Source organism: Carassius carassius, chromosome 45 (genome assembly GCF_963082965.1).
Source record: "Carassius carassius chromosome 45, fCarCar2.1, whole genome shotgun sequence".
Lineage (NCBI taxonomy): Eukaryota > Metazoa > Chordata > Actinopteri > Cypriniformes > Cyprinidae > Carassius > Carassius carassius.
Genome location: NC_081799.1, coordinates 8,752,407 through 8,773,166, shown reverse-complemented (window position 1 = coordinate 8,773,166; position 20,760 = coordinate 8,752,407). Strand labels below are relative to the sequence as shown.

Genomic DNA, 20,760 nt, shown 5'->3' with positions numbered 1-20,760 from the left:
AGTGTTATATATTATATTATATTATATTATATTATATTATATTATATTATATTATATTATATTATATTATATTATATTATATTATATTATATTATATTATATTATATTATATTATATTACTACTAAACCTGACCGCTAATCTCCAATACATTAGGCGGCGCTGTTCATCTCTATTATTACAAACCCGAAGAAGACACTGTCCGCTTAGTTCAGAAAACAGTACAAATATTGCATTATATTTGGTAGATATAAGTTAAGATATGCGTTCTCATTGTATAAATAAATATGGATCCTCTATTTAATAAACCCGTGTCTTACAATTAGAAGAAGTTTTGCAGAGCGTTGTCTCTGGGATCAGAAGTAGAGTCACGCGACATGTAAACAAACAGGAGGATGACAGACTAACAGGAATGTGATTGCGCGTCTTCGTTTTTAAGCACTTTGAACGTCATTTAAAACTTTTGTTCTTGCATATCATGTCGATTTGAAGTTTGCAGAAATGAAAGAATTGATATTCTGCAGACTGCTTCAGCACTGGATATTTGTTTGTTTGTAAATGTGTATGTGACTGATTTGTACATCATTAAGACTACAGCGACTGTTACCATGAAGGCAAACAAGTCCTACAAACTTGTGGTGCACAAGAGGGGTTTTGGAGGGAGTGGTGAGAATGTTCTTAATACTTCATTGGTTTTAGTTTATGACGGTGGCTCATTTAACATCCTTGTGTTTCTCCACAGATGATGAGTTGATGATGAATCCTAAAGTCTTTCCTCAGGTTAAACTGGGGGATATTGTTGAGATTGCACATCCAAATGATGAGTACAGGTGAGAGGAGCTTTCTGCTGATTTCAGGACATGTCATGTCAAATTATGTCACAGTTCATTCTAAAATTATTTGGAAAAACTATATAGTCATAATTCGGTTAAATGGAAAATGAAATCTTACATGGAATGCTTTAATGTATGTAAATCTTGAAATAAAATATTTAATAAATTACTTGAAATAAAATACATTTGTGAACAGTTTTTTTCTAACTAAAACAAATAATAATGAATAAAAACCTATATAGACTACACACACACACACACACACACACACACACACACACACACATATATATCTGGTTATTCTCATAAAAATGTAACATTTCATCCTATAAAAAAAATATTACAACACAATCTAACATGAAAGTTGTAATGAATATATATATATATATATATATATATATATATATATATATATATATATATATATATATATATGTGTGTGTGTGTGTGTGAGAGAGAGAGAGAGAGAGAGAGAGAGAAATCGGATGTTTAAATAAAATATATTTATTAACAATATTTTTTTTAACAAAAACAGACAACAAATTTACTAAAACTTTAACTAAAATTATAAACAAAACAGAAAATATCTAATTTAAAGCAAATTCAACTTATTAATAAAATAACAATGTTGTCTTCTATATTATACAGTATAGTATTTTGCATGGTACATTGGTAGCACATTATTTTACAGTCCTGTTCCATGTGTACATACTATGTACTTTTTATAACAATTATAATAACTGGTTGATAACTAGGTACTAACCCTGAATCTCTAAGCCTAACTTAACCTCTGTAGTAACCTTGTCCCACCCAATAGTTTCTGGGTTAAGTGCTGTAAAAGCAATTGTAATCTGTATATTAATATATGCATCGATAATAATTTGGTTTATAATTTCTGTCTTTGTCTTAGTTCTCTGCTGCTGCAGGTCAAGAGTTTGAAAGAAGACCTGCAGAAAGGTGTGTTTTAAATTAGCGCTTATTTTTCTGTGCTAGTAACTATTAATTGGTGTTCATTTTCTAAATTAATTTTCACTTTTCCCGCAAACAGAAACTATCAGTGTAGATCAGACAGTGGCTCAGGCCTTCAAACTTCGCGCCTACCAGGACGTCATCATCAATATTGTGGACCCAAAGGTATTTTATACAGAAATACACTTTATTGCACAGTGCTACTATTTAATTTTAAAGACTATATGTACAATATAGCACAGCCACTCATCATACCGTATTACCTAAATGCTCCATTGAAATTTACAGGAAGTGACTTTGGATCTGGTGGAGCTCACCTTCAAAGATCAGTATATTGGACGAGGAGACATGTGGAGACTGAAGAAGAGCTTGGTGAGGAGATTAGATTCAAATCTGCATGGGATGTTCATTTTTGATGTCTTGTAGTGATGTTTATGTCTCTATGTTGATCTTTCAGGTGAGCACATGTGCGTATGTGACACAGAAAGTAGAGTTTGCAGGAATCAGGTAACAACATCCATTATTACAGGCTGTCTGGATTGATTCTGATTGGTCATTTTAAGTATTTTACAGTCAGAAGTATATGTATAATAGTAGTAGTAGTAGTTTAAATTGATCAGAAGTGACAGTAAAGAAACTTAAAATGTTACGCTTTTTCCTTTTCCATCAGTTTCCACAAAAAATTAAACTTTTTTTCAACGTTGATAATAATAAAAAATGTTTTTTGAGTAGCAAATCACCATATTAGAATGATTTCTGAAGATCACGTGACACTGAAGACCGCTTTAATGATACTGAAAATGTAGCTTTGCATCCCAGAAATAAATTACATTTGAAAACATACTCAAATAGTAAACATTTTAAATTGTACTAATATTTCACAAAATTACTGTTTTTACTATAGTCTTGGTGAGCATAAGAGAAAACATTTAAAATCTCACTGAACCCAAACTTTTGAACAATAGTGTATGTCTAACTAAATAATGGTTTTATCATGGTTTCAGGGCCCAGGCCAGTGAATTGTGGGTAAAAGGAGAGAAGGTCACTTGTGGCTACATTAGTGAAGATACAAGGGTGAGAAAGTCTCTTTGGAAATTCAGTTTGTTTTACTATCCATCACTATAAATCTTTTTTCTCCACGTTTTCTCCATCTAGGTGGTGTTCCGGTCCACCTCTGCAATGGTTTATATATTCATTCAGATGAGCTGTGAGATGTGGGACTTTGATATCTATGGTAAAGAGACCATTTAACCATTATGTATATTTGAAGAGAAAAATCGATTATCTCAGGATTTTTTAAGCTGCTGTCTTCATTCACAGGTGATCTTTACTTTGAGAAAGCTGTCAATGGTTTCCTCTCAGATCTGTTTGCTAAATGGAAGGTGAGTGTCAGCTTTACCATTTAACAGTAATGTCATCTGCACAATATAGCTGACTATGACACTTAGCTCTTTGCCACTGTGGGATTGTTAAAATATATACATTTTTCTAGGAGAAGAATTGCAGCCATGAGGTTACAGTGGTGCTGTTCTCTCGTACCTTCTACTCTGCCAAATCACTGGGTAAGTGTTTCATATTTTAACAGTGCTTTGGTTGTATGATTTGAATAATAATAATTGACTTTGTATCTTTCTTTATGTAGAAGAGTTCCCAGAGCTCCAAAGAGCATCAGTCCGACAAGACCACGAGGGACGTTATTATGAGGATTTCTACAGGTCCCAGAAGTTCTCAATGGCAGCTTTGTAATAGTTGAAGCAGCAGTCCTAATTTTCATTCTCTTGCAGGGTGGTCGCCCAGAATGAAAGGCGTGATGAGTGGACATCTCTGCTCATCACCATTAAAAAACTCTTCATACAATATCCAGTGCTCGTGCGTCTTAAAGGAGCAGGTGCGTATGCAGTCCTGTTATACAGTATATATATATATATATATATATATATATATATATATATATATATATATATATATATATATATACTATAAGTATATAATAAGTAATACTGTAAAATAATTATTACAATTTACAATAACTGTTTTCTATTGTAATATACTGTATATTAAAATTAGGGCTGTCCATTTAACGAGTTAACTTAACAGATATGATGCAGGGCAACAACTCCATAAATGCGGTTATGCCCTAAAATTCATGACACTGGGGCCGTATTTAGTTTCTGAATGAATCCGCGTTTTGAACGAATTGTGTGAAACAATGTCTCAAAGGCTCATTTATAAGAAGAGCCGTTTGAAGAATCGAATGACTCATTAAGACATTACCGCCACCTGCTGGCAGTTTTAGTTTCTTATTTAGAGTATTCTTATTTAGTATTCTTATTTAGAGGGGGACTTTAATTAGGTCATAATTTACTCAAACATAATTGACTTACTGTCTTTTGTGGAACAAGAAGGTATTTTGAAGACAGTTTGTAACAAATCTGTTTTGGTTACCAGTGAATTTAATTCCATTAACGAAAAAAAACTAAGATGCTTCTTAAATTGTCTTATGTTCCATAGTTGATGTTAGGCTGCTGCAGCCTTATGTGTAATAAATGTCATGTTAAATCAAATAAAATATTTCTTTATAAAGCTACTATTTGTATTTGTCTGCTTAATATTTTCTCTTTAAATGTTCTTTTGGGGCTATTTTCACAGCCAAATTATTTCCCCCCGATTAATTAGATTAATTCATCAACACAAGTAATTAATTAGATTTAAAAAATGTAATCGACTGACAGCCCTAATTAAAATGCTATTTATTCCTCTGATACCCCAGTCTTAAGTGTTACGTGATCCTTCAGAAATCATTCTAATATGCTGAATTGCCTCTAAAGAAACATTTATTATTTTTATCAATGTTGAAAATAGAAAATGGCATTATTGAAAGTGTAACATTCGAAGATTGACATTATGTCAATGTCTTTTGTTTTTGCAGATGGATTCCTGTGCGGACACAATTCCACTGCTGCTCAGGGAAATTATCTAGAAGCTATCAACTTGTCTTTCAATGGTTTGTAATTGCACATTTAGTCTAAAGTCCCACAGCACGTCAGTAAAGCTGTTTGTCCTGATATCAGTGTCCTGTTTTGTGTCTTTCAGTCTTTGATAAGCACTACATCAACCGTAACTTTGACCGTACGGGCCAGATGTCAGTGGTCATTACTCCAGGAGTCGGTGTGTTCGAGGTAGACCGCTTGCTCATGATCCTCACCAAACAGCGCATGATTGACAATGGTCAGTGGGTGTGCTGAACATTTCGTTGTTTGTCTTGTAGCACAGAGCTGTGGATGCTAATGGTATGATCTCTTCCTAACAGGCATCGGTGTTGATCTAGTGTGCATGGGAGAACAGCCCCTCCACGCTGTTCCACTCTTCAAGGTTGGTAAAGACCATATTAGGTTTGGCATTTGAGCATAAAATCAGATATGAATGATTTAATACTTCTAAATAAGGTGAAAAAACATTTTTTATATCATGTTATTAGTTACATAACCGCACAGTGCATGGAGACTCTAGAATTGGTGATGACTACAATCTTCCTCACTGGATTAACCACAGGTGAGATTTGAGAGTTGTTGCTATTGACTGCTAGGTGTTTGCTAGGGTATACTAACTACCCAGTACACCCTAGCAACCACCTAGTGGTCGGTAGCAAGTTAAAGGAGCCAACACTTAAGTCTCAGTCATGTGGGCTTAGGTTCGTCCTTTTAACAAAAGATTGACTGCTAAAAAGAGAATAATAAAACATCACTCATGTTCATAGCACAAACAGTGTAAATTATGCATCAAAATTTTTTTGTGAATTAAGTACATCCACAATACTGGTAATAAACTTTTCAGAATCTCTGATATTTATTCTACAAAAGGGTTCGTACGAGTGCTTGAATTCCTTTGTTTCTGAGTTTAAAAAATGCTTGGATTTTGGATAAAGTGTTTGAAAATGCAACCGCATTGGTAAATAAATTGAATCTACAGCTTTTACACATCAAAGAGCCAGAACTCATGCAGCTGTTTTACACCACGGATCAAGCTGGCTGGAAAAAAGGTTAGAAATATTGCACTTTAACTGACAACACCTTGTGATGTAATATTTTTAATGTGAGAACGACTTAATGTGTGTAAAATTGCTAATGAAGCTGCTGTCGCTCTGATGTTTTTTCATTTTAAGGCTCATGCTGAGAAAGCTAAAAGCAGCAAAGAACACTGTAAGTAGGCCACTAGTAAGTTTTATATTTTAGTTCAAGATTGTGTAATGGTTTACTGTGTCTGACTTGAGCTGGATTTGTCTTTCTCAGCTCTTGGTTCACCAAAAGATGCGGAGAACAGCCTTCCGATCCAGGTGGACTATGATGCGTATGATTCTCAGGTTTTCAGGCTTCCTGGACCTTCCAGAGCCCAGAGGTCCACCAACTTCAGGTACGTTAAAATAATCAAAATCCTGTCATCGTGTTTCATTTTTTGGGTGAATCATTTCTTGAATTGTGACTGCAGTGTTACAAATCCACTTGCTTTGAGCTTCTGGATGGAAAGACACTTAATGTTAGGATTAGTGATGCAACAGAATTACCCCCAAATATAAAAAATTAATTGAATACATTTTTGGATGGCTGAGATTATTGACAGAAATGGTGAAATTTAATTAGTGTGTGTCTTGATAAGATGCTTTGTGATAGCGTGTCAGTGTCCATTTTGTATGGACACTAGGGCTGGGTTGACAGTATCGATTTCTTGATTTTAATAGATCTTTATTTTGATGAATCTATTCTGGTTACATGTGAATAAAACATAAAAAAAAAATATATAATCCAATTGTCACTCACAATAAGCTTTGTGATTTGCTACTTTTGATATGAAACAAAGACTCAACTTTCAAAAGACACTCCCATCCGGGCCACGGCACCAATGTAACCCCTCTCCTGGTGCCTTTGTGCAGTTTAAATGTTTATATACAATTATTACATAACTTTGGTTTTCAGGCTAAATGCAAACTTTAATTCTGTTTTCAATGTTTTGATTTAAGGTGCATCACTAGTTAAGATCTTGACGTTTTCATACTTACCAGTTTATCAATTTATATGACAGATTATACATTCAGCCTCTGATCTTTTGTGTCAGGTCAAGTCGGGAGAGGGAGTCAGCCAGCAGGAAAAGTTGGGGCTCAACAGATGTTAGTGGAGGTTTAGTAGGCAGCTCTCCCCCAGCCAGGCTTACAGGACCAGAAGAACAGAGGAGCCTGGCATCAGATGACAGTCTGAGCCACATCTCCAACATCCTGCTCATCCCACGCCCAGCTCAGGGCCAATACGAGATCAGCAGCTCCCTGGGGTACACCAGCTGCACAAAAGGTACAGAACTGATCAGAGTGCACCTGTGTGTTGATGTAGACTGAAACATCTGGTTGATGTTTGCTACTTCTTGTCTGTCTCATTGCAGAATTGCTAGAAAAGATGGTAGAATCCCAGAGGGACTCCAGTGCCCCGGGCCGCTTCATGGTGGGTAGCGCTGAGTCCACCCTGCACATACGGCCGGGTGGTTACACGCCGCAGAGGGCCCTCATCAACCCATTCGCCCCCTCACGCATGCCAATGAAACTCACCTCCAACCGCCGCCGCTGGATGCACACATTTCCTGTGGGTAAGTGATACACATGTGAAGTACTTGCATCTGCATTCTGTGGTTAAATGTTTTGCATAATGACAGTACTGGGTAGTAACCAATTACATCTAATCTGGATTGCGTAAACAGGTTCCAAAAATGAAGTACTTGTAATTAGATAATATTACATTGTAAAGTACTCGTAATAAGACTAAAGTGAATTTTTATTGATTACATGAATTAGGGGTTGCATGACTACTGATTTCTACTAGTCGATTTTTTATTTAAAAAAAAATACTTGAGTTACTCGACTATTCTTGTTTCATGCTACTGTACATGCCACCCTCAGCAGAATCATCAGGCAGAATTATTCCTTGTCTGTTATTCGTTTTTGAAACCATTATCCGTGCCATTCCAAAAAAGGTATTCAGCTTCAGGCACACGCCTAATTATTACATTATATATTTTAATTTTACATGCAACATAGATAAGTTCATAGAAAGTAACAGCTACACGCAATATTGTAATCCTAAAATTCACGTTGTACTTGCAAACTCTTTTTATGCATTATGGTTAATGCATGCTCAAGCAGTCGATTGTTTCCGACAGCGCCGACTAGTGGTTGAAGTAGTCGACTAGTCTATGCAAGCCCTAACATGAATACATATTATTCACATGGTCGCACGATATGCAGGTAAACAAGTATAATATTTCATCTTTTAAATCTGTTTTAGTTTGTTTGTTGTAATTTTTAAAAATATTTATTTATTCATTTTAATTTGAAATATTAGCTTTTCATTTAAGGGTTAGTTCACCCAAAAATATAAGTATATATAAATATAAATATAAGTCACCCTTGTGTCATTCCAAACCCGTAAGAAACACAGATTAAGATATTTTTGATGGAATATGAGCACTGTCTGACCCTGCATAAACAGCAATGCGCACGACAGACAGCGCTGATTATGTTCTGGGGTACTCTCCAAAATGGGAGAAGATTTGCTGAATAAATTCTGTTATTATTGTTATTGTTACACAAAAAGTATTCTCGAATGTCGATGTCCTTGCTACATTTCTGTGCGTTGATCATGATAATATCTTTGCTGTCAGAGAGCTCTCAGACTTGATTAAAAATATCTTAATTTGTGTTCCCAAGAAGAACAAAAGTCTTACAGGTTTGGAACATGAGGGTGAGTAATTAATGACAGATGTTTCATTTTTGGGTAAACTAACCCTTTAAACTCATGAACTCCCTGCAGTTTCTTCACGAAGTCCAGTTTGGGAAACACTGAAGATAAATAATGTAAATAACAACAAATGGAATATCTTTTCTTTCTCTTTGTATTTTTATATCAATATGGTACAAGAGTATCCTATTTAAATCAATCGGAGAAACAAGTTATGCCAAAAGATTACCGATTATATTACCTGGAATGTGTAATGTTAATTTTTGTCATGTTATTTGCAATCAGTAACAGACTACATTTTGTAAGCAGACAAATCCACTGCACTGCATAATGACTGCTAAACTAGAGTCTGTTCTCTACATGTTTTACATGAAATTGTGTGGATGTTCAAGGTCCTTCTGGAGAGGCAATCCAGATTCACCATCAGACGCGACAGAACATGGCAGAGCTGCAGGGCAGTGAGCAGAGGGACCCGGCTCGTACCTCCGCCGAACTGCTGGAACTGGCCTATCACGAAGCTACGGGAAGGTCAGTCACGCACACATGAGTAAGAGGTTATTTGGACAGGGAAAATGTACCAATGTGATAAAGCTAGAGACTAATATTGGTGTAAATGTGTGTGTTTTAGCAAGCGGAACGCATCCCGTCATGCAGGAGAGAATGGACTGTATATCACGGGAGTTCCTGATAATGTCTCTGGAAGCCCAGCTAGTAGCAACAGCACTGGTGACCTACTAATATACACTGGCCCTAAAAATATATATTTATACAGTTTATGAATGTCAGAGTGATTCTTAAGTGCTGATTCTTTGTAGTTAATCAAAAATGTGTAGCATGAGAAGGGTAGTCTGATTCCCAAATGTATGATTCTAAGGAGTCGGTTCTTTGTAGAGATTCAAAAATATACAATGCAGCTGGTATAGTCTGATTCCCAAACAGATGATTTTTATGAGTTGGTTCTTTGTAGCGAATCAAAAACATACAGTGTGACTAGTGTAGTCCAAGTCCCAAACAAATGACTCTTGTGACCTGGTTCTTCATTGTGAATCAAAAAAGCTCGCAGCCTGACTGGTGTAGTCTCATTCCTGAATGAATCAACTTATATGAGTTGGTCCTTTGTAGGAAATCAAAGACATAAACACAACTTGTGTAGTCTGAGTCCCAAAAAATGACTCCTTTGTTTTTTTGCAGCAATTCAAAATACATGCAGCGAATGATTCGCATGAGCCAGTCTGTTTAGGTTCTTTTAAGACTCAAATCAGTTTAATTACTGACTTTTTGTTAATGGGATTAAAGGTACAATTATGAGTTAAGGAATTAATTGAAATTACAATTTTATTGATTAATTTGTCAATATTTGTTACTCGAAACTAATAGTTCAGCCAGAAATGTCATATATTCAGCCTCAAGTTATTCCAAACCTGTATTAGTTTCTACGGCTGAGCACAGAAGAAAAGAATGTTGGTAACTTAACAGTTGACGGCAGCCATTGGCTTGTTTTGTCTAACCAACATTCTTCAGAATATAAAAATAAAGAAATTCATACAGTTTGGAACAAGTGGAGGGTGAGTACATTTTCATCTGTGGGCGAACTGTCCCTTTAATGCCATTGACGAGAAACCAGAATGGTATGAGAGAAACCAGAATTATCTGCTAAATGACATTAATGCATTATTAAGTATGACCAGTGAACACTTCTTGGGGCCACTCTAGTTTTTTTTTTTACCACTAATTTTTATTACAATATTTGATCATCAAATGACTGTTCTCTCTGAAACCAGATGTTGAGTTCATGCTGTTACTGCTCTTGCTTTCATAGGAACACCAGTGAACCGTGGTTCTTTTGAGGATTACTCCAGTCCAGATCCGAGTGAGTTCTTCCCCATCATTGAAGAAAACAAATCACATCTCCAGTATCTATTCAATCCCACACAAAAGAAAATTTGCCACATATAGACCCACAGAAATATAAATTTGTTAGCTCAGTTACTTAAATACATTCATATTTGATTGGGGAAGGCTGGGATTTATTGTTGAATGATTTAAGGTATTTAAGTCTTTGCTTGTACATTTGATTTGGACACTTTTGGGTTAGTAACCTCAAATTAGGTGTGCCTTTGAGGGAATTTCTGTTCTTTATCTTTGTATAAGGTTGTTTGGGTATCTCGAGCCATTGCTATAGATCATAGTTGAGTGGCTGTGTTGTTTATGGGTGAAAGTTTGATGAGCGAAAAAGGTGGTCCAGAACTTCTGAGGGTATTCACTAAACAGTTGCGCCACTTGAGCGTTTGTTTTCAATTTGTCTGTCCAATTAAACATTTTGTTCAATTATGGTGTAAAGGGGTTAGGTAAAGCTAGCATGCTAGTTTTCCATTAATGTTTAATAATCAGAATTATACATTTGTTGCATTAGTGTGTAGGCCAAGTTAGCTTGCTAATTGCTAGAGATATTAACAAACAAGAATTGAATATTTGTTCAGTTGGGGTTTCTTGGGTGTAGGCTAAGCTAACACATTAATCGGCTAGTGATATTTACAAATAAGGATTGAACATTTGTTCCAATATGGTGTAGGTTAAGCTAACATTTTAATTGGCTATTAATATTCACAAATAAGAATTGAACACCCATTCCATTAGAGTATGAAGGGTGTTGGCTAAACTATCACATTAATCAGCTAATGATATTGACAAATTTTTAACATTTGTTTCATGTTAGGGGCATAGGATAAGCTAGCATGCTATTCGGCTAGTGATATTCAAAAATAAGAATTAAATGTTTATTTAGTTAGTGTGTTGGCTAAGCTAGCATTTTAATTGACTAGTGATATTTACAAATAAGACTCCTCTAACATAGATCGCCGACAGAAAAAGATGTGTTGAGTGTAATGACAGTGAACTGAATAAGATGCTAAAACGATAACTTAACATTGCTAGCATTGTGCGCGATTTATTCTTAGTGAATTCCACCTCAGATTGTTATGGGATTTCTGGTTTTCTCACTGTACCACCGGGGATTTCTCTATTTCCAAAATTCCCCTTTCTCTCTATACTAATCAAGTATCAAACTTCAATTCCCTCCCACTCACAAGCTTTGTAACCCTCAATAAAATCACAAATCACGAATATGTAAAATCACACTGCCACACACTCACGCATGCCTTACCTGAATTCTACAAGTACTGGTCATCTTTTCTGTCAATCATGTGTTGATGTTGATGTACAGATGGCCGTTCACCCTTTTTACTCATCAGTGTTGTCACGATGCTCACAGTGCCTTTAGTGCATGTTAATTTTGCATGTAGTGTTCACTGTAATTTCAGTTTAATTACGACAATGATGGTAACACACTCCTTTTTCTTTTCCCACTTTCTCCTTGTTGTGTCTTGTATGTGTCTGCCTGAAATGGTTCCCACTCTCTTCTTCTGCCTCTTTCTCTCTCAATCTGTCTGCTAATTTTCAATCGGGCCTTACGTGTGAATGTGTATGAATGCGATCTGTTACGTCCATGTGGTACGTGTGTCATGCGCTGTTGGACGCTGTGTGTGTGTGATGGGGGTGCCCCTGAAGTCCTGCTGCTGTCTGCCCCTCCGACAGTGCCTAGTTTCTGCTGCACGGTTGGGGTGGACTGGAAGTCCCTCACCACTCCCGCCTGCCTCCCGCTCACCACCGATTACTTTCCCGACCGCCAAACCCTGCAGAATGACTACACAGAGGGCTGCTATGACCTGCTGCCACACACTGACCTGGAGAGGTAAAAAGACAATAGGGGTTAGGTGGTATAGGTAAAAAAAAAAAAGGCTTTCGTATTTTATGCACTATATACTGTTGTGTATATATGCTTAAAAAAAATCTCTGTTTGGATTAAGCAAATAATGAAGAGTCTAGAATTGGATCATTATTGCAGTGATAAATGTGTTTCCGGCATGCTGTATGTTGTGCAATAATTCTATTTATCCTACGTGATACAGTGTGTAGATTTTCCATTCTTAACCATGTTGGAAGATGTACCCATGTCCATATTCCAGGATGACAATGTCAAAATTAATTTGCCACAAACTGTGAAAGAGCAGCTTACTTGAGGAGCATGAGGAATCTTTTTGTTGCTTAAATTTATTTTTCATTGAGTGTCCTGAGCTTAACCCCATTGAAAGTCTTTGTCAATGTCAATACAAGATCTCGGCCAAAAATGTATGCTTATTAACTCTTGGTGAAAATAATGTGATGTTATATGACATTTTCGAAAATGCCATAATGAAAGCACAATGTTAAATTAAAGGTGCTCCAATGAAATATTAATATTAATATTAGAGTGTGCAACTTTTTTGGACAGGCAGTGTAAAGTCTACTCATTTTCAATAGGTTTAAACTCAAGACTGTGTGGTGGCCAATCTTTCCTAATTTAAGCCTGATAAATCTTGCCATTGTCATTCTGGATTATGTACATGGTAAAATCTTCTGACATTGTTGTTTAAGAAATAAAAAAGCTACATACTGCATCGGTTAGTGTTAAAAGCATCGTTGCCATAAATTTAACATGCCAGAAACAATGCAATAATGATCCAGTCCTAAAATCTTGACATTAACATTGAGAGAGTGACAATTTTTGGCCAGGCAGTGTTTATATTGGCTAACAAAGTTCAATATTTGGCTAAAATAATGGTAAAAATGACATTAATATTCTCCATAGGAGAATTGATTTTAACTGTATCCTTTGTACCTTTAAAGACTGACTTGCTGTGAGCTCCAAGGTTTGTTAAAGCCATCATCCCCCATTTTTTTCAGCCATTTAAATAATCATGTTTGTTACCATTAAACTGTTACTCATGATTCTACATTCTACAAAAAAAATCCAACAATCGAAGAATTAAAACAAAAATTGTGCAAAAAGAAAAGTTTTATTATTACAACGAATCACTGATTATCTCAAGTATTCTCATACTTTTGAACCCCACTATAGATTTCTTGTATATTGAAGATCTAAGTCCAAAATGAATGCCTTTAATCTTCTGTAGACGTGATGATGAGTCTCCAGTGATGATGGCCCATCAGGTGTTTGAAGAGTTCATCTGTCAACGACTGATGCAAGGCTATCAGATCATTGTACAGGCTAACAAGAAGCCACAGCCAGCTATAGCCCCACCCCTCAGTAGCAGTCCCCTTTATTCCCGAGGTACATCCTCTACTGCACTCCCCTTTGAAAAATTGAGTAGTCTTCTTTTTTTATAAATCATGCTCCATTGTAATGCAGGTAAGAAGTTTAAAGGTGTGCTTTTCAGGGCTGGTGTCTCGACGCAAACCAGAGGAGGAGGAGAGTGTTTACTGGCTCAGTATGGGAAGAACCTTTCATAAAGTCTGCCTTAAAGATAAGATCATTACTGTCACCCGTTACCTCCCAAAGTTAGTTTGTTCTTAGTCATTCGGTTTCGATTTACAGTATGTTATTTGTTCTTCTAGAAATGCCCTCAAATGTGTTTTGTGTGTCCTTAGGTATCCTTATGAATCCACACAGATTCAGTATAGCTACAATCTGTGCCCTCCACATGCAGACGCCCACTTTTTGCCATTTTGGGTGGAGTTCAGCCACGAGCGGTTAGAGGAGTACAAATGGAACTACCTGGACCAGTACATCTGCTCTGCTGGTTCAGAGGATTTCAGGCAAGTGGCTTTGCTAACACCATGGCTCTGACGCGATAAAAGGCAGATGCCCATAAAATCCCATTCCTTTCTCTTCCACAGTCTTATTGACTCTCTGAAGTTCTGGCGCACGCGATTCTTGCTGCTGCCAGCGGGCGGAGCCAAGCGAGTGGCGGATGGTGAGGGTCACTGGGATGTGTATGGGGATGGAATGGGGGCAGGGCGGGATGGCCTCTCTGGCACTAGTGACTGGTCTCTTTTGGATGGATTTATCCGCTTTTTGGAAGGCCTGAACAGGATTCGTCGCCGTCACCGATCTGATCGAATTATCCGCGTAAGTGCACAGCTAACAGGATAAGCACAAATGAGTCAAAAGGGATAGAACCACTCATCAGGGTTATACAATAACAACTGCTCTGTTTATTACAGAAAGGAGCTACCATTAAAGGTCTGCAGGTAACAGGAGCCCTCTCATCCTACAACCCGGAGCCTATAGTGCCCCCTGTGGGCAAAAAAGGCACCTCTGCCCTATCTGCACTCCTTGAGTTGGATCAGACACAGAAGTAAGTTGTGCAGGCAGATATCGGCAAACTAAATAAATACCACAGTGCTACATCAATGAGAAACAAGTGTTTTTGCATGCCAGAAACAATGAGATTTTTTGAGAATTTTATCTAGTGACGCATATGGTAAGAGTTTTATAAAATGCCAGAGATTCCAGGCTCTTTTCTAATGCTGGTAAGATGTCTTTGATCTGCAGGAGTTTAGAAGAGCAGCAGCTTGCTGCTCAGCATGTTGGGAAATCATGTGGTCCTTTCAGTGATGCTGCCAGCGTTGCCCTAACAACTTCCTATGTCGATAGCCCCCGTAAGGTGAGAGACCGAGGCAGACCGCCGAATGGACTGTGCTGTTGTGTAGTTCCTGGCTTCCTGTGTGCCTCTTTGTGCTTTTTGAGTGGGAAAGAGAGCTATTAAATTTATACAGTATGTTTTGCTTGCTGGCTTTTTTCTGTAATTTTTACCTTTGTCTGCTTGGTTTAAAGACTGATCATAGTTTTTGAAACCGAATTAAAAGTTAGTATTAAATGCAACTACTATAAATTGCCACAATAATGTAATATCAGGGGGTTAATTAAATTTTAAGTTAATATGTTATTAGTTGCATAAAAGTGTTATAAATACAATTCAAATTTTTAATTCATTTTAATTCCTCCTTCATTAAGCTCATGTTTTCCTGTTGTCTCAGTATTGAATCATGTATATTATTTGCAGTGCGTTTATGTTTTCTTGCTCCTTCCTTGGCTCTTTTGACCTTAGCCTCTTCCTCTTCCATTACTGCCTTGTTCTTGCTCTGATCTCTGGGGGTTATTTTCTCTCTTTCTGGTGTATTCCTCCTAAAATGCTGACAGGAGGCTGCCTTCATTTTGGACTTCATTCGTAGTCCACGTTCCTCCTACATCTGTCACTCTCAGGTCAGTCACTGCCCCCTCTCTGCTCTGTTGCAGCCGTCTGTCTCTCTCAATGCGCGTGTGTGCGTATAAACCATTTGTGTGCGTATTTGTCCAACCTCTCACTGGCATTAAAATGTGAAGGTTGTTGTTTCTATCTAGTGTTTTTGTAGTCAGCGTGATAATGAAAAGTCATTCCTGTTTGTGTGTGTACCCATAATCAATATTACATAAAATCGCTTCATTTAACATCTTAACCACTAAGAGTTCCACTGTAGTGCTAGACTGCATCACTCCTGTTGTCTAATGGAAGAATGCATGTGCACTTTTCATTTAATCTCACTTCACATCCTGAACACATTTAGAGTGCTGCTAATCTCACGTAGCCAGATTTTTGTCTAGCGGCATATAGTAACTGTTCCACATTGCAGCTAATTCTGGCCCGGAGCAGATGGGAAGAGGTCATCTGACCAACAACTAAAGCGAGTCTTCAAATTTTGCTTTTTTTACTACATAATACCACCCCCCTTATGAGACCACAGTAATGGAAAAGCATGCAATAAAGTGGTAAATCAATTAAATAATGCCAGAGTGGTTTACAAAGGTTACATCAAAGAATGTAGAAAATAAGGAAGGAAGGTAGAAAATTTGTGTGGAGACAAGTACCGGGTATTTTCTATGTAAGACGCATTCCTGCTAGTCACCGGATGCAGGTAGCATGAAGATATCTCAGCATTTTGCACCCCTTGTCAGTCCTGTGCAGTGCTGTTTTTGAACTTGTTTGCATGAAGATATCTTGACACATTCCCACTGGGTTTCTTAGCTGCCAGCTGAACAGGTTTCAGCAAATCACATAGAGGGAGGGTTGCTGGACAAAGGAGGCAACCAACCAGGAGAAAGAACATCAGCTACATCCCAAGCCACAGGAGACCCAACCCCAGGCACTGGTGCAGAGACTGGGTAAGAGAATGCCTTATCTTATTCCGAACATGTCTGAACATGGCTTCCTCTATGTTCAAATCAGAACTTGCCACTTTCATGTCACATTACAGCGGGCTGTCAGGATCCAGTGGATTGACTCTTTCCTCATCGTCCACACTAATGGAGATCCTGGAAGCCATTAAGCATCCCACGTGAGAGTCTTTGAATCCTTAATTATTTATTAGTGTTCTATTATGTCACCCATGTGTGATATAAATTGACTTCCTGTGCTTGCAGCACTGGAGTGCAGCTTTTGCCAGAGCAGAGGGGCCTGCCTCCCAACTGCTTTGTCAGTGCTGAGGTTGTACATTGGCTGGTCAGCACTGTGGAGAATGTTGCCACACAAGGCATTGCAGTAGAAATCATGCAGGTAAAATTGAGAACATTGCAAAAGTCATAGTTGTCTGTTTGTATTCAAAAACTTTACCATCTCGTTGATGCTCCTGTAGAAAATGCTGGATGAAGGTCTTATTACGCATGCCTCTGGTGATGCCATGCGAACGTTTGTCTATGGGTTCTACCTCTACAGAATTGTCGACAAAGACAATGAGAAGGGTAAGAATCGACTTTATTTATCAAGATTACCTGGTTAGTGGTTGCCAAGTTTCTGCAGGTGCTAGGTTGCTGCTAGCCATTCCTACTGTAACTAACTGTATCAAGGGAGATTCACAGCCTGTGATTTACAAAGCAACTGGACTTCATTCATTTTCAATGAGAAGTTGCAATTTCTGGAGTACACAATTCAGTGATCCACCAGGATCCGTAGTGATCTCCAGATTGAGCATCACTGTCTGCAATCTCATTGTTAGCACGACTGTGTCTTGGACTGGACACACAAGACTGTGTCTACCCTTCATGAAAACACACATCTATTCCCTACAGCCCCTACGACTCAGCTGCCCCCAGCAGGAGCCAATGTATGGTCTGCTGCAGCTTTGGAGGACTTCGCTCTGTTCCAGAGGAAGTGGTTTGAGGTGGCCTTTGTTATGGAGGAACGTCGGCCCTGTGACTTACCTGCTTTCCTCCTGCCCTGGTTGCCCAGCCGGCCAGCCTCGTATGCAAGTAGGCATAGCTCCTTCAGCCGCAGCTTTGGAGGACGCAGCCAAGCTGCTGCACTGCTAGGTACACACAGCCGGCTCTGATCCTAGAGCAGCCATGCTCCGCACCTTAAGGCAGTATGCCATACTCCCTCCCCCGAAAGTTCTGGAAGGCTAGTTGGGTGAATGAGTCACGCAAAGTCAAATAATTTATTCTCATATTACTAAAGCATTCAGATATCATCTATGCCATCTACTAGTCAACCCAACATCAATGCGCAATTGGAAACTTCTGCAACTCCACTAACATATAAAGATCAACATTCAAACAACATATTCTTCTCAGGAAACACTGCTTTTGATTCAGCCACTTCCATCAAGAAATTGTACTTATGAAAAACTAAGCATCTGACTTCATGTGACTCTTCTCCATTCTGGCACTGCATGCTGTTGTAGAAAAGTAGTACACCTTTATTTCATCCTTTTCATTCCCGCAATGCCCAAATCATGTTGATAACACCTCGATTCCCTTTTTGACTGATTGTTGTAGACTGTGATTGTAATTCTGCAATTATAACAATCCCAATTAGCCATCAATCGGTGTCACAGTACATGCACCCTACAAGTAGCATGGTTACAGATATTCTATCAGGGCAAAATTGCTTTGCAAGCTGTTCCAATCAGAGCATGGACTGATTCCCCAATACACCAATCAAACCGCTGTGTTGGGTGGGCTATAATGATGTCTTGTACACCAGTAGTGCATGTTGTAAAGTAGTGGCTGTGGTCCAGTAGTGCTGTGGTATGGGTTCTTCCTGCTGTCCTCCATCTGTCCTGTTGCTGCTGGATGTGTGATTTTCCTGCATTGTTCCTAAACCTAAGCAAAGCTTTTCTGCCAACCCATTGCCTTTCTGACATTGCTTTCAGCTTTCAGTGTTTTCCTGCCATATACGCTTCATGCATCCTACTTGCCTTTAATGCATGATGGAAAATCACCCTAGATCTCAGAATCATTAGTTCATTCTCAATTTTAGTTACAGATGTCATGAGCACTAATTGCCATAAACTCTTTTATCGCAACTACTCTTCATTGACCCATTAAAGGTCTTAATAACTCTATGCCTGACCTCTGTCATTTCATCCTTTTGGCAATTTCTACTCTCTCTCCGTCTTTCTTGCTCTGTTTTTACCCCTCCTCTCTCAGCTGCCACGGTTCCAGAGCAGAAAACAGTCACCTTGGACGTTGATGTGAACAATCGCAGTGATCGGACTGAATGGTGCAGCTGCTATTACCATGGCAACTTCTCCCTCAACACTGCCTTTGAAATCAAGCTGCACTGGATGGCTGTTACTGCAGCCGTACTCTTTGAAATGGTAAGCATAGGATGAGCAGAGTTTTAAAAATCCCTGAATGAGGTGACGAGGTGTTTATTCTATCGAGGACTATCAAGCAAAGTCATCCAGATGCATGTAGTTAACTACTACCAACTAAAGGCCCAAACATAACATCTGAGGTTGAGACATAGTACTAAAGCACTGGACTCTTCTTTTTCAGGTGCAAGGCTGGCACAGAAAGGCAGCATCTTGTGGATTCCTGCTTGTACCTGTGTTGGAGGTGCCCTTTGCTTTGTCATCGTACCTATATGGTGACCCTCTCCGTGCTCAGTTGTTTATCCCCCTTAATATCCAGTGCCTGCTAAAGGAGGGCTGTGATAACCTGTTTGAGGGTGAGGACAGAAAAAGAAACAGATTGAATGGTGTGATGGTTGTAGAAGTCCATATATATTTGTGAATCCATTGTCTCTGTTTGGTGTTTGCACATTGCTAAGCTAACACTGTAATATCCTAGATACTCAGTGCAAAAATCTTAGGTAAATAGTCTGTTTTGGTCTTTAATGACTTTTGAATATATTTATGATATGATGATCAATCGCGATTAATTTCACGGTTCTTCTTTCATAGAATTTGTCTCAATATTTAGAACTGCCGTTGTCATTTTATGTTAAGTGAAAGTTTGATTATCTTCCATTATGGCACTGCTGTACTCATTCAGGGTTTGAGCCAGAGACATACTGGGACAGAATGCAGTTGTTTCAGGAGGCCATAATCTCCAGGTAAAGAGAGCATAGAAATATTATTTCTCATTGAGTGAATCTAGTTTATTTCTAGTTAAATCTATTTATTAAGGTGTAATGGTCCTGTGTTTTTCCTCATTAAAACAACTTCCTTTCTTCTTTGAAGATTTGGCTTTGTTCATGACAAATTCTCAGCATCAGCTTTTAACTTTCCATCAGAGAACAAACCTCAATACATCCATGTAACAGGTACATGCTTTTATGAACTGTATAAACTATACTAGCACTACTACTTTTTTACTAATTCTTTTAATCTTTACCTCTTGCTCTTTCGTTATCACTATCACTCGGGAATGTTTATCTCTGTATCCAGGTACAGTTTTTCTTCAGCTGCCTTACTCAAAAAGTAAAAAATACTCCAGTGGACAGCGGCGGCGCCGTAACTCCGCTACCTCCACCAATCAGAGCCTGTTTGGTTCTGAGGAGCGAGTGGGTTACTATTGGGCCTACAACACCATGCTGACCAAAGCCTGGAGGACTGGCGTGCTGGGGGACGAGAAACTGGCTGACCGCCTGTTGCGGGATTTCACGGACTTTTGTGCCAACAAGGATAATCGACTGGTGACCTTCTGGGAAAGCTGTGTTGAGAAAATGAACGCCAGTGCCCCTTAAGAAAAGGCAAAACTGTGTCAGAGAAAACAGAGACTGCCTCTGTTTTAAGAGCTAATGTACTGCTGCTATCATCTAATCAGAGAGAAATAAAGCAAACAGCCTCATCATCAAACACTCAAATGGATGAGTCATATGTTTTCAGAGTGTCTGCACATGCACCTGCAATGTCCTGAACCCATCACTGGGTTTGAGTGAATGGTAGGTCTTAAGGAAATTGTACATAATCGGATCAATTTGTTCATTATTGCTAAGCCTTATTTTAAAAACATTACAAAACAGTTTAGCAGTTTTTTATTAATTTTTTTAAAATGCTTGGTCCCATAGTTATACATTTGCAT

At 38.2% G+C, this 20,760-nt stretch overlaps 1 protein-coding gene across 4 annotated transcripts; it reads left to right on the top strand.

The window, feature by feature from the left end:
* The first annotated feature begins 169 nt into the window (after positions 1–169).
* Positions 170–20,534, top strand: depdc5 (DEP domain containing 5, GATOR1 subcomplex subunit). Of its 4 annotated transcripts, XM_059539487.1 has the most exons (42): positions 465–664; positions 741–828; positions 1,742–1,788; positions 1,880–1,965; positions 2,089–2,172; positions 2,258–2,307; positions 2,805–2,874; positions 2,956–3,034; positions 3,121–3,182; positions 3,293–3,362; positions 3,443–3,515; positions 3,585–3,688; positions 4,730–4,804; positions 4,894–5,028; positions 5,111–5,172; positions 5,279–5,352; positions 5,770–5,839; positions 5,963–5,999; positions 6,090–6,210; positions 6,910–7,139; positions 7,228–7,428; positions 8,969–9,104; positions 9,205–9,302; positions 10,396–10,446; positions 12,144–12,327; positions 13,589–13,746; positions 13,853–13,973; positions 14,064–14,231; positions 14,313–14,544; positions 14,640–14,773; positions 14,971–15,082; positions 15,619–15,681; positions 16,481–16,617; positions 16,710–16,790; positions 16,876–17,008; positions 17,088–17,193; positions 17,521–17,760; positions 18,880–19,049; positions 19,231–19,402; positions 19,729–19,789; positions 19,917–19,999; positions 20,124–20,534. In XM_059539487.1, the coding sequence occupies exons 1-42, from the start codon at positions 607–609 to the stop codon at positions 20,420–20,422; spliced, it is 4,815 nt and encodes a 1,604-aa protein (XP_059395470.1). In that variant the 5' UTR covers positions 465–606; the 3' UTR covers positions 20,423–20,534. The 4 variants fall into 4 exon arrangements, with proteins under 4 accessions (XP_059395467.1, XP_059395469.1, XP_059395468.1 ...); XM_059539484.1 differs by lacking the exons at positions 14,313–14,544; positions 14,640–14,773; positions 14,971–15,082; ... (9 more) ...; positions 19,917–19,999; positions 20,124–20,534 and having other exon boundaries at positions 170–664; positions 12,171–12,327; positions 14,064–14,277; XM_059539486.1 differs by lacking the exons at positions 9,205–9,302; positions 10,396–10,446; positions 12,144–12,327; ... (15 more) ...; positions 19,917–19,999; positions 20,124–20,534 and having other exon boundaries at positions 170–664; positions 8,549–9,020.
* The last annotated feature ends 226 nt before the right edge of the window (positions 20,535–20,760 follow it).